Below are 13,703 nucleotides of genomic sequence, written 5' to 3'. Positions count from 1 at the left end.
CATTACCATATGTTTTGGTGATCTATGCAGCTTTTCTGTACATTACCCATTAGGAAAGAACAAAGTACCCGATCTGTTCGCATAGTATAACTACATTAAAAACGAAACTTCATAAGACTAATTTCGTAGAGTATACATTATTATTTATAGAGACGGCAATGCGCCCTTCATATTTGAAATCTAAATTTTGCTCTTCAAATCCCATAGGTTTCAAGTTCGTTTAAATTTCGCTATGCCCCCATTGATATACGATTGTGAAGAATTATAAAAAGTTATGCCGGACCGATACTTATTCCTTATGGGCGGCATTCTTGACATAAGTATGTTTTCTCGATAATTCCTTCATAAGTTTATGCGAGTATGCCCACCGCATAAACTTGTTGGGATTTACCAAACTTACGCGATACTTATGCCTTTATGGGCAAACTTTTGCCCTTGAAAGATATATATGTATTTTTTCAAGCATATATACCAAAGTTACATGGAAAAAATTATGCTACCCAAATGTCCATCCCGCAAATTCACACTTTGAAAAAAGATTAGCAAATTTGATAGACTTTAGATTTCATCCCAAAGAAATATTTTCCACTAAAATTGGATTTCAAAGAACAACGTATCGTTGGTATAGAAAATAGTGTTGAGATAATATCACCTTCTCAATTCTAACACAAATCTCATCGCTTCCATTACTTCGTCGCGATTTTTTGTAAGGAAGCCTTGATCACCTGAAGAGATTTATTACACAGAATTCAAATGGCATAATTATTACTGTGAGGATTAAAAACTCATTGTTTTTTTAATGTAATAGTTGCTCTAGTTTGACTTATACAAGTTAGTGAGTAGGAATTTTACCATTACCATTTGTGCTGTATTTTTGGATGGAATAAAATTTGGTGAAAAAAGTTTGCCTTATAAGGCAAAGTTTAAATTTTATATCTTACTGCAGCTTTTCTTTTAGTTATCTTGATCCGTATAACTTTAACTTTTTAAATATTGTATCTTGTACATTACCCATTATTTTTTATTTTATGAAAGAACAAAGTATTCTCTCATCTTTCCAAGCATAGTAAAATTTAAAGACTACAAATTAAAAAATTTAAACTTCATAGAAGTGGCAAAATTTAAAAGCACCCCAAACGAGTATATTAAAAATGTTATTTATACAAGGTAAATTGTTTTCTCTGAGAACTTTTCTGGTAAAAAAGAAGTTGTCTTGGAAAATAATTTTATAGATGTTTCTTAAAAGTGCATAACACAAATTTAACTTATTTATAATTAAGTAAAAATTAAATTAAATTATTTAATTTAACATAAATAATCAATTCAGAAAACTATTTACCCCTATCTCTCACTATTCACGGCCCACCTATATATTATCCACCCAAAACAAATTAAAATTACCCATCTGTCCGGCCTTGTCGCTAACCCTTTTTTTTTTTGTCTATTGAATAAAAGAAACATTAATAGCCACATAAATCTCGTAATTTTGTCGCCTTTTTTTCCCTTCTTTCATCGTGTCTTTTTCCCTCCCATTCTTGTCTCTAAAAAAAGAAAAAAAAAATAGTCCCAACTTTCCGACCACCGGCAATCTTTTTTCCGGCAATGTCGGACCAGAGTGTATCCGCTCCTCTGTTACAGCACGCGCCTGAGCCTCACGTGATCCTGACCGTCGACGACGATTGTGAGGTCCATCAACAATTACCAAACGGAGATATCCATATTTCTGATGTGGATGATAATAACAACCCATATGTGTTTCTTGGAGCGGGTTGGTTCGATATGCCTGGATCCAGCAGTACTACTCTTACTGTTGACCCTTTTAGGAATAATACGCCTAGAGTTGAAGGGTTATATGAATGGTTGAAGATTGTCGTGTGTGTCCCTATTGCTTTGGTCAGGTTGTTGCTTTTTGGATTGTCTTTGTGTGTTGGTTATGTTGCTACTAAGACTGCTTTGTATGGTTGGAAAGACAGACATAATCCTATGCCTAAATGGAGATCAAGATTGATGGCTGTTACTCGCCTTGCCACACGCACTATCCTCTTCTCTTTCGGGTGTGTATTTATTCTAAGAATACTACTCTACTTTGATTAATTTGCTTGAATTGTGTTGACAAAGATCCTTTCTTGAGCAACATAGACGTGATTTTCTTGTGCAGAAGGGTGAAAGAATGAATATATTTATTTATTTCTTGGTTACTTGTGAAAAGGTGAAAGGGCAGTAACTTATCCACCTTTTTCTCTTTCGGGTAACTACCATTTGCTTGTAAAATTGTTTATTCAAAGAATACTACTTTGTTCTTGTTTTGCTTGATTTGTGTTGATAAAGGTCCTTTCTTGAGTAGATAGACGTGATTTTCTTGTGAAAAGGGTGAAAGAATAATTTGTTTATTTCTTGGTGTATCTTATCCACCTTTTTCTCAAATAGAGATGTTGAGTTAACTTCATCTCTCTGTTTGTGTCATTCAACAACCACCTTTAGCTTTCAAACTTTCACTTGTAAAATTGCTCAGTCAAAGAATGCTACTTTGTTTAATTTGCTTGATAGAATAAGATTTCTGTTAATCGCCAGCTAAAGGAGTGGGATTTCTTGATTTGTGTTGATAAAGATCTTTTCTTGAGCAACATAGCCTTGATTTTCTAGTGAAAAGGGTGGAAGAATACTTCAACAACAACAGCATACCCAGTGAGATCCGAAAAGTGGGGCCTGGGGAGGGTGGGGTGAACGCAGACTTTACCCCCTGCCTTTGCTGTTTCTGTTAGACCCTCTGCTCAAGTAAAAAAAAATCATTTTTCAGAACAGTCTTGAAAAAGTGTGAAAGAATAATTTATCTATTTTTTGGTTACTTGTGAAACGTGAAAGGGAGTCAAGGGAGTCAGTTATCTGCTTTTTTCTCAAATAGAGGTGCTAAGTTGACTTCATCTCTCTATTTGTATCATTTTGATAGCACCTATGTTACATTGAACCTTCATTTATAACATCGATCCTTCTCATATGCCTTGAGTCCTCGACACAACCGGTTGGGGACAGGTGTGATGTGGGTTCGAATATTTCCTGTGGAATTCAATGTGAATAGTAGCTTGTTAATTGAAAAGTCAGGCATTTTGTGCTGTCCAAGCGAAACATTTAGTAGCATGTTAAAAGAGGTCATGTAATGGTCCTATTAGTACGTAAGCTGCTGTCAAGTTAAAGGGATTTGTTTTATTAGATTCGCTTTCCAAGCATTGTGGCTGATGAAGTTTCTTTTGTTCCTCTCTCCTTTCCTGTTTACTGTTCCAGGTACCATTGGATAAGACGAAAAGGAAAACCCGCACCAAGGGAGATAGCTCCCGTTGTTGTATCTAATCATGTATCATACATAGACCCTATCTTCTTTTTCTATGAGTTGTTTCCTACCATTGTTGCTTCTGAGTCCCATGATTCCATGCCTTTCGTCGGGACCATCATTAGAGCTATGCAGGTAATGGATGGGCACAACAACACTATCTCAATTTTTTTTTTCCTACTTGTTAGTTTATTGGTGCTATTATGTATAACTTATGTTTTTTCCTATCTGGGCAGACCTTCTTCATTTAATTCTAGCTTCAATTCTGGATCCAGTTTATTCTGCCTCAGCATGCCTGGGATATATATCTTTAATTAAGACACTAAACTTTTTTATCCCTTTTGCCATTTTTGCAGGTGATATATGTTAATAGATTTTCTCCCACTTCAAGGAAGCATGCTGTTGATGAAATAAAGGTAAATAGTATCTGTCTTTGGTCTCTTGTTTTTTCATTTTTATAAGGTAGTCTCTTGTTTTCTCTATTGATACTATCAGATGATAAACTTTTTCTTGGCTATCATGTTAGAGCATTTCACTCTAAGGTTACATTAAATCTACTTTACAAGTGGTATGGTCCATCGTCCCTTGTCGTATAAGTGTTTTCAGAATGCGTTGTTGAGGTTTTCCCTGGAGACATGAAATGTTATGTTCCATCCCAGGCAAAGCCTGCTCCTTTAATTCCATGTCTGGAGATCTAAGTTTGGGCTCTATACTACATATAGATGCGGATCAGTTGAAGTCTGGGTAGTGTTTGTCTTTTTGAACAAATTTTACTTGTTCAACCGCTTGCGAACAAGGGCAAAGAATTGTAGAAGTCGGCAAATTAAAATCTCTCGTCCTTAAGAAACTCTTGATCCTTTTCATCAACAAGCATTTTTCCATTACTAAAGCCTTAAACTTCCAACCAGTATATCTGACTGCCATCATGGTAATTACTTATTTTACTATTATTCATTTGATCTGAGGTGAACTTTTTTTTCGAATTAAACTGACACATGAGAAGGTGCCACTTAGACAAAAGAAATGTCAGAAAATTTTATATTATCTCCAAAATTTTATGAAGTCCATGTACTCTCGTATTTACTTCAATAAAAAGGTCTGTAGAAGTAATTTCACAACCATCTATTTAGCTCCCTTCATGAGGAGTACTTGATGCATATGTATATGCATAACTACAGAAGTTTCACTATGTATTCCACTAGTGCATAAGAAATAGAATTAATGAACAGCCTGGTCCACAATTTGTAAGTAGAATCTTTCCTGAATGTATAAATATGAAGATACAGTGTTTTGCAATATATAGCTATTTGATACAGAAATATGCTTTCAAGGATCTGAAAACAGAGAAAGGCTTCTTGCGATCAATTTCCCCGAGTGCTTTTATTTCCTGAAGGGACTACAACCAATGGAAGAGCGATTATTTCATTTCAACTTGGTGCATTTATCCCAGGATATCCTATCCAGCCTGTTATTGTGCGCTATCCCCACGTACACTTTGATCAATCATGGTACAGTAGTCCTTTTTCATCAAGTACTTTGGGGCTGATATGTTTGTTTTATTTATTATGCTCTCATGTGGGGTTTCATTGTCGTGCAGGGGGAATGTTTCCCTAGCAATGCTGATGTTTAGAATGTTCACACAGTTCCACAATTTCATGGAGGTATGTATGACTCGCAGTAAGGAAAGATGTGTTCATAGACGTGTGTGCACTGCTCGATGTGGTGATTTCCTCCAGCGTCTCAAGTTTCAAATCTATTATACGCTTTTCTGCCACTAGTCATATGTCCAGAACTCTGCTCCTTTCCCTGCTGAAAGTCTACTTCTGTACATGCATATACATCTCTTAGGGATCAGTATTTTAGCAGATTGACTTATCAATATGATGGTGTATCTGACTGCCAATATTTAGCTGTTCATGACCTTATCAAAACAAAAGAAAGAATTAGCTGTTCATTAGAAACTATAAGCCCGTTTAGATTGGCTTATAAGTTGGTCAAACCAGCTTATAAGCCATTTTTTAACTTATTTGGGTGTTTGGTAAAATAGAAAAGAGCTTTGGGATTCCATAAAACTTTCTCCCCTAAAACTTTTTTGAATTTTGCTTCAATTACTTTTCTGGTTTCATATGCTTAGTCTATTTTGGCAACCACTGGTAAATTCATGTTTTATTCTCTTCTTTAAAGCATAATTACATAATCTAGTAGTAAAATTCATTTGCACCCAAAAATTGCTCATGGCTTTTCTCATTTACCTTCCAATTTCCCTCTCCTTCCTTGCTTCCTCTGTGTAGTGATCAAAATTGGGCTGGGGAATGGATTTAGTGACTTGTGAATTTTTATCCTTGGAAATACCTAGCATTCTTTTTTACTGGTAAGGATATCACTGTTGAAACAATTGTCTCACTTTGTTTAGTAATGTGCAGGTTGAGTACCTTCCTGTTATATCACCTCATGAGAATCGGAAAGAAAATGCTGTACGGTTTGCTCAAAGGGTGAGTCGACTCTGGTAACAGAATTTATTCTTCTGCTAACTGGACAAGATTTTATTTTTCATGTGTTGTGTCTGTTGGTGTATTAAAACTTCTTGAATGAAAAAATATGCAGAATTCATGTTTTAATGGATGTGCTTGTGCTTTCATGGTCAGACGTAGATTTATGCTTATGTTGTGTTACGTGTATCCTTCATTAGCCAACAAATGCTAAACTTGGATGGTGGTGAAAAAATGTACAATGAATAAGGAATGGATTAACACAGGTAGCCAACAAATTGTCCCAATCATTTATACAAATAGAATTTTCTCTTTACACCAAATATTTCCACTTCACCAAAAAAAAAAAAAAAAAAAAAAAAAAGAAGAAAGAAAGATATCTTTACAAGCTGTTCATGTTTCTCTCACTAGTCTGGAGTAGTCTTCTGTTTCTTTCCTCCCACACCGAAAAAAACCGCAATGGCATTGTTCTTGCGGAGTTGGGGTGTGACATGGATGAGTATTTGATGCAGGATTTTTTAAATACACTAGATTTAGCAACTTCACATACCCGTACCAGATGTTACATGCTTGTAAACACATCCATGTAGGAAACGTGAAATCAGTGATTATCCATTAATGTGACACTTTGAGTTTTTTTTTTTTTTGGCAGCTCTTCACCCAATTAACTTGTTTGTCTGTCCATAAAGTTAATGTCCATTTATACTTATCAAAAAAAAAAAAAAATGGGTTGATGTCCACTTGTTGTCTCGTTTATGGCCTCTCTCCTTTGGGGGTACTCTTCGAATGGTTTTTTATATAGTTGGTATAGCTGCATCATGAGGTCACTGTAAAGGGACAAGAGGGCAGAACTAATAATTGTTGAAGCTGTGGACTTCTTTTACAGGCCTTATTCATCTAAATTTTCTCTTGCTGCTTCTGTAGTGTGGTTCACATCTTTTTTATAGGTATATGGTGGTTCACATCCGACGAATAGGTTATGTTTGAAAGTCTCTTATATTGACCCGACACTCGCACACAAATAAAAGAATAGATTTTGTGTGCTTATGCAGTTAAATGTCATTTTTGTTGATAATGTGTGGTTAAATGTTACTATACGTATGGGCTTGTCCAGTCAGCTATCATCCTTTATAGATCCTATTTACGAAAGCTTGATCCTTAAATTTAAACCTATGATTAATACAGACTGGAAATGCTATTGCAAGTGCGCTTAATGTTGTACAAACATCTCATTCTTATGGCGATGTACTGCTTCTTGGTAAAGCATTGGAGGCCAATCAGGTATATGGTTCTTTCCAGGAGCCTGCTAACAAAATATCATTTAAATTGTTTATGTTGATGTATCGATTTTCTTTTCTTCCTCTGTGGGTATCTTAGAGAAACTCATGTTGGAATCCGACTTCTTAGCAATATTTCTGGGAGTGTTTCTTCCTTAAGAGATATTTGAAACTAATATGAACCTCATATGCTGTTAGAATTTCAGCAAATAGATGTTGATGCCTGCAGCGCTGCTTATAGTACTCCTCCTGTTGCCAATCTGCTACATGTCTAGTCCCAAGTGATGTATGCTTGCCTGCAAGAGTGCCCTCTTGATATTGTAATATCATTTTTATTATCTGGGTTACTGATAGCATTATGGGATTTATGGCCCTGAAGCGTGCCAAATTTTCCCTGCATTTGGAAATACCTGTGATCTGCCTTAATTTTAATGCCATTTTAACAAGGAAAGTTCATATTTGACGGTGGAGAAAGAGTTTTAAGTTCAGTCTCATGAAAAAGGCTACTTCTTTCTCTTGCTGATGTTCAATGTTGGATCATTCAGCACAGGTGCAATCCGTTGGAGTTTTTTCTGTGTTTTAGTCAGTGAATTGCTTGATGAGGATACGATGAATACTTTCCACTTGTTAATCATATTTGATTCGTAGTATGCTTGTACAAGGGATTTCAGTTGAATGTATCACTCTGGAGTAATGTCTTTTTATCGGTTTCCAGGAAAATCCCTCGCTCTATATGGTTGAGATGGCAGCTCTCGAAGCGGTGAGTTGACTTTAATTACTTTATCTCCTGAAAAAAGCAAGTTCACCTTTTTTTTTTTTAGCTATTTCTTGAGTATGATAATTTTGAGACTTGGTGTGTTTGTAAGTTATGTGTGACAAAACTGGGCATGGACAAGTACAATGACATCTCTAGAAATGCAAAACCTTTAGCCTCATTGCCCCTTGTATTTGGTTTAATGGTCAAATGCAACCTTTACTTTGCGCCATAAGTTTAGAGTAAACTCAGTTGGTATGTAGTCGCTTCAGACACTACAAGGAGGTTGAGCATACAGTAGCTCAGATTGAGAATACTCCACTACTAGTTGTTTAATCTACTTTTTGGTACAGATAGATTAATATAGGTATTTGATGACTTTTATGGAGAACAATACATTGTGTAGCTCCACTTTGTTATGTACGTTTTGAATACTGGGATTTTTCCCTTTTTGCTACTAATGAAACTATTTACTTACCATAATATTTTTGCTTTGGGTCTGATGCGGAGCTAGTTTCTGTATTTAGTTTTAGGACATTTGGTGACCTGGTATCATTATTATTATTATTATTATTTTTTGATGAAGACATTTAGGCCTGCTATTTTAGCATTTGCCTGTTGAAGTTCTTTGGTTCCTTTACCTAAGAGATATATTTGCATTGATATTTGCTTTATTTCTTGAGGATAATTGCATTTTCATTGTGGTGTGATTTATTGTTGATAGAGATTTATGTTGGGAAAGGGTAGAACAAGGAATCTGAGTGACGTAGAACCTGGACAAAATGGAGTTGACCTTTGAGTGAATTACAAACGGAGAACATCATAGCACCACAGATTTTCATTGTTGTCAAGCTAATCTTACCTGTTGTAATTAAAAAGGTATTCCTCCCATGAATGAACTACCATTTTCTGAATAAGCAGTCCAAACTTGCGCTGAGTAACAGAATTCTTCAGTGGATTATTAAGATATTTGAATCAGTATTACAACCTAATTTTATTAGACTTTTGTGCCTTTGCGGCGATGTTATTTTTCAAAATGTGGACTCAACATGGTAAAGGATATATGATCCTTTTCATATCTTGTTTTTAGGAATTTCATTTGAGCACTTTGGAGGCTTTAGATTTTCTGGATGTTTTCCTTTCAATGAACCCAGACTCCAGGTATGTCATTTTTCTTGTTTTTAAACATTTCGTTTGAGCTGTTTGGTGGCTGTAGATTTTCTGGAGGTTTTCCTTTCTATGAACCAGATTCCAGGTTTGGTGTTTTGGTTTGTGGGTAGAGCATGGAATTTTCTGTCTCAAAGAGTGTCCCCTTTCTGTCTGATACTGATCTGGTATTGTGAATTATTGTCAAGGAAGTTAACACCAGTTGGGGTTGTGGACTTCCGGTAATTAAGTGAAGCAAAACAATAATAATAATAAAAGTTAATGAGGGATTGAACTTGTCCTTAAGCATTGTGGCTTTCAATTAAGAGTGCTATTGGTGGGTCACTCCGGTTCATTCTTCACAAGGCTTTATTAGGCATTTTTCCAGGGGAGCACTTGAAGTGATGATGCTAAACTACACAACTTGTTCAATTTTTGAGATCTAGTTTTTGACATTTTAACACTTTAATACATTATTACACGGAATATTCAACAATTTCAAATGCAAAGATTGACGGGGCTGAAGGCTCTGATAAAATTAAAGCTATTGAAAATATTGGATTTTATTTTGGCGGGATATCAAACCTCATTAGCTATGAACAACATACATGTCTTCATATCACACAAGGGACTGCGAACTGGACAAATTTCTGGGTACTGGCCTGGTAGCAAGGGGGTGGCTGTATGCATGTATTTTGTTGACTAATAACTTTAGATGTTCGCTGGTACAAACGTGGTAAAATTTAGATGGCTGTCTTTAATTCTTTCTGTATTTCTATTCATATACATAATGAAAAGAACCATCAGTTTTGGTTATTATTTTTCCTGACTCTGTAAAAGATAAGTTATAACATGTCCTGATTTATTTGTGCTCCTCATGCTCTTTGTGTGGTCAAGTGTTTTCTTTGTTAGTAAATTAATTTAAATTAGATTAAGTCTGCATCTCTTTGCTCAATTTCACTGGTTTCTCTTGTTAGGTGACTATGTTTAAACGTAATCCTCTCACTCACAATCTCTATACATTGTGTGAGTTTTTCGCTTTCTTATGCTGTACGGGTGTTCCATGCGATCGTTCTTACTCCTTCCAAGTTTATCTGGTCTCAAGAGAAAATATGAAATTTGTGGCTTTCATAGTATCACAATATATCATGTTTTTTCTCCTCGCGTAACTAGGTTATTGGGATTTGTTCTGCTTTGATGCAATTTTTATAATTGTAAATTGTATTTGCTGTAATATCCATTGTGTCTGCAGGGGACAGGTCGAGATTCATGACTTCCTCAAGGTTTTAAGACTGAAACCGTGTACTCTTTCTGAAAAAGTAAGGAATATATTGATTCTGATTTTCGTAGTTTGGGACTCTGACATTTTTTTCTCTTATTGCTGCTTTCATCATTCATGCTCATGCCAGCTGTTTCCCTGACAATTATGGTTATGTTTTTCATTGGTTACACAGTTCTATACGCTTTAGGAGTTACTTTCTTGGGCTTGTAAATGTCTGTTCTGACTGCATCATTGTGTTTGCTGTCATTTCTTATCAGCTTTTGAAAAGACTACTCTACTCGGTATCTTTTTTCGTTTTCAATGTCTCTCAACTATATAAACAGGTGGTAGGTGGTAAATAGAATGCTAAGGACTGGACTAAACTTTGGATGCCAAGTTAAGCCAATGTGGGATTATATCATCAAGTTGCAGGTTGGGGTAGGATTATACTATCCTTAATTACAATCTCACGGGGTTATATCCTGATAGACCACTTTGATCCTCAAACATGAGAAGAGAAGGGTCAATTTTCACCATAACAATTATGTGAGCCGCCTCATTAAAAAGCTTAATTGTTAGAGAGGGATCACTCTTTTTTGTATCTTAGGTATGCAACACACCTTCTCACGTGCAGGTCTAACTCTTTTTCTTCAAAGTGTGTGGCCAGCTAATAGGTCGCGTGAGACTCAAGCTCAAGGACCAGGATCTTTGCCTACTAGATACCATGTTGTGTGAACTGCCCATTGTAAAAAATTAAGCTGAGATTAAGTAGCTAGAGAGGGGTCCGCATTAGATTGAAAGACATTGAAAACTAATAGGTAGACAAAGTAGAGTAGCTGCGAGTTTGACATCCGCCCTTCATTAGATTAATGTCCACATGCTTGGTCCACATAAAAGATTAGGCGGGGCACATGAGGGGCCGTAGTGACGACTGACGACATAATTAAGTAAATAAAAGTGTCTCCTCGCTAGTAGCTTAAACTTTTAGATTATGAGGCTCACATACTTCAACAATCATGATCAACTGGGCACATGAGGGGCCGTAGTGACGACTGACGACATAATTAAGTAAATAAAAGTGTCTCCTCGCTAGTAGCTTAAACTTTTAGATTATGAGGTTCACATACTTCAACAATCATGATCAACTTAACAACAACCATACCTAGTATAGTCCCACAAGTGGGGTATGGGGAGAGTAAGATGTACGCAGACCTTACCCCTACCTTTGTGGGGTAGAGAGGCTGTTTCCAAATCATGATCAACTTGACATATCAAATATGAGAATCTGATTGCGATTCTGCCAATGATCACTTCATTACAGTCCTATAGTCTAAGATTCTCAGGATATCCAGCTTTCTACTAAACGACACATAAGAGTGAAGAGTATTGTTTCTGAAATTCATATCAGTTCCTGTCAAATAATAGGAAGCTTAAGATATGTCAGTGAGGTCAATTTTATTGGTGAAGTACAACAATTTGCTTTAAAAGAAGTCTATTTTTGTTGAAAGAAATTGCTTATAAGAAAGTATAATAACGCTTCATCTCCATGAGCTATTCTTCTTGTATTGCAGATATTTGGCTTCATTGACGTGGAGAAAAATGGTAAAATAACATTCAAGCAGGTGCTCTTCCTCCACCAATTGCTTCTGTTATCTTCATACTAGTTTTAGGAACTAGATTCAAGCAGGTGCCACTATGGCTTCGGCTCCCATTGTATATTGAATGAAATTAAGCTATTCACTCTCATAAAATGTACAAAAAGGGGGTGGGATGGGGGTCGGGAGCTGATTTTGTCTTATGAATGGAGCTGTAGACGTAGAAATCTTGATTGATCTGTCTGTCGTCTCCAGTTTTTGGTTGGGTCAGCTCATATCTTGAAGCAGCCATTATTTCATCAAGCCTGTGAATCAGCCTTTACTTCATGTGATGTTGATGGGAAGAACTACATTCTGGAGCAAGAGGTAGTATCACTTTCATTCGTTTTGTTTGATAGCTCTTGTTATCAGCTTACTACATATATGACTTGTCCCTATAATTTCCATATGCTTTTGCAGTTTGGGAGTTCTCTTATGCTATTGATTCCTGGCTTGAGTAACAATGAGGTGAGTTGTGTTGTTTTTGGCTGGTCTTGGAAAACTCTAAAGTCACCCAAACCTTGTTTGAACTGGATATGTAACTGTACTATCCTTTGCATGTAAAATCGAGCGGTTTGTTTAACCTGTAAGAAATGTTTAATGAATGAACTTAAGTGGAGATTCAATTGGCCAAATGACTGAGTGAATTACCCTGCTTAAATACTATAGCAAGCTAACACTTCTCTAGAATTTAGGTGCAAAGATTGTAAATTAATTTACGTTTTCTCATTGCTATACATCTTATTTAAGCTTCTTTATCTTTGACTGTTGCAGATACGTGGAATCTTCACCTTATTTGATGCAGATCGCGATGGGAAGATCAGCAAGGACGATTTTATCGCCTGTTTAAGAAGATATCCTTTGTTGATTGCGCTTTTCTCACCATGTGTATTGCAACAAAGTTGCCCATAGCAAGGTCACCAGTATGGAGAAGTGAACTAGGTTGATGGGCATAGGCACCATCAATTGGTGGAGAATCCTCTACCACAGATGTCTAAGAAATTTTTGTTGCTTAGATAGTGTGTTTATCCTTACAAACATGACTTGGGTGTTATTTATATCCCATTTGAATAGTAAAGTTCTTTGGCCAATGGATGCAGTGCCTTTATTTTTTCTTTTATTTTTAAGTTTCGCTTCAGTTGCTCGAGGGAGGTGAAAGTAAAAATCTAGGTTCATGACTTGTATTAATTTGTAAACTACACTGCAAAAGCAAATGAAATTGTGTACTATATTATTCACGTTCGTAATATTTAGTATATGACAATGGTATCTGAGAGCTTTCAATTGAGAAAGCTGACGAGTTTCAAGGACACTAGGACAGTGGGCCTGCTGCATCAAAACGGTCATGGATTACTGGTGGTTAGAGACAGATTCAGCATTTAAATTTCTTATTACTAATCTATTATTACTCTTTTAAAGTTATGTGTTCAAAATGGAATGTCTCTTAAAATTTAATGCTTTTTTCTTTTATATTTATACTTTGTGTTTGAAGTACTGAATTCAATTGAACTCGTTACTTATACCCTATTCGCATTGTTGGTATAGCGAGCCTAACGTACCTTGCATCCCTTCAATACAAAAGTCGTAACTTCTTGTCTAGAAACTCCAAATGACAAATCGTTTGAACACATTACACTACATATTTCTCACTTTCCATCATATAATATGGTTTATTTGGACAGCGTAGAACATATAATCAAGTGAAACTTAGCAAAAAAATATACGAGGCATAATAGAGTGTCAATAGCATATGCAAAAAGAAAGAAATCAACCAGTGGCAAATAAAACTTTTGAACATTTTCGTTAATCCATGAACC

The 13,703-nt window shown here is 35.9% G+C and overlaps 1 protein-coding gene across 2 annotated transcripts; it reads left to right on the top strand.

Moving 5' to 3' along the window:
- Window positions 1-1,489: 1,489 nt before the first annotated feature.
- On the top strand, window positions 1,490-13,133 carry LOC132063984 (lysophospholipid acyltransferase LPEAT2). Of its 2 annotated transcripts, none has more exons than XM_059456799.1 (14): window positions 1,490-2,054; window positions 3,280-3,460; window positions 3,682-3,741; window positions 4,670-4,833; window positions 4,923-4,986; window positions 5,749-5,817; window positions 7,000-7,095; window positions 7,807-7,851; window positions 8,936-9,006; window positions 10,244-10,310; window positions 11,824-11,874; window positions 12,103-12,213; window positions 12,307-12,354; window positions 12,661-13,133. In XM_059456799.1, exons 1-14 carry the CDS (start codon window positions 1,603-1,605, stop codon window positions 12,796-12,798), a joined length of 1,617 nt encoding a protein of 538 aa, XP_059312782.1. In that variant the 5' UTR covers window positions 1,490-1,602; the 3' UTR covers window positions 12,799-13,133. The 2 variants fall into 2 exon arrangements, with proteins under 2 accessions (XP_059312782.1, XP_059312783.1); XM_059456800.1 differs by lacking the exon at window positions 1,490-2,054 and adding an exon at window positions 2,114-2,248.
- The last annotated feature ends 570 nt before the right edge of the window (window positions 13,134-13,703 follow it).

The sequence above is a fragment of the Lycium ferocissimum genome, chromosome 7 (genome assembly GCF_029784015.1).
Source record: "Lycium ferocissimum isolate CSIRO_LF1 chromosome 7, AGI_CSIRO_Lferr_CH_V1, whole genome shotgun sequence".
Taxonomy (NCBI): domain Eukaryota; kingdom Viridiplantae; phylum Streptophyta; class Magnoliopsida; order Solanales; family Solanaceae; genus Lycium; species Lycium ferocissimum.
Note: the sequence above shows the minus strand (reverse complement) of the source record. Positions and strands in the feature narration are given on the sequence as shown.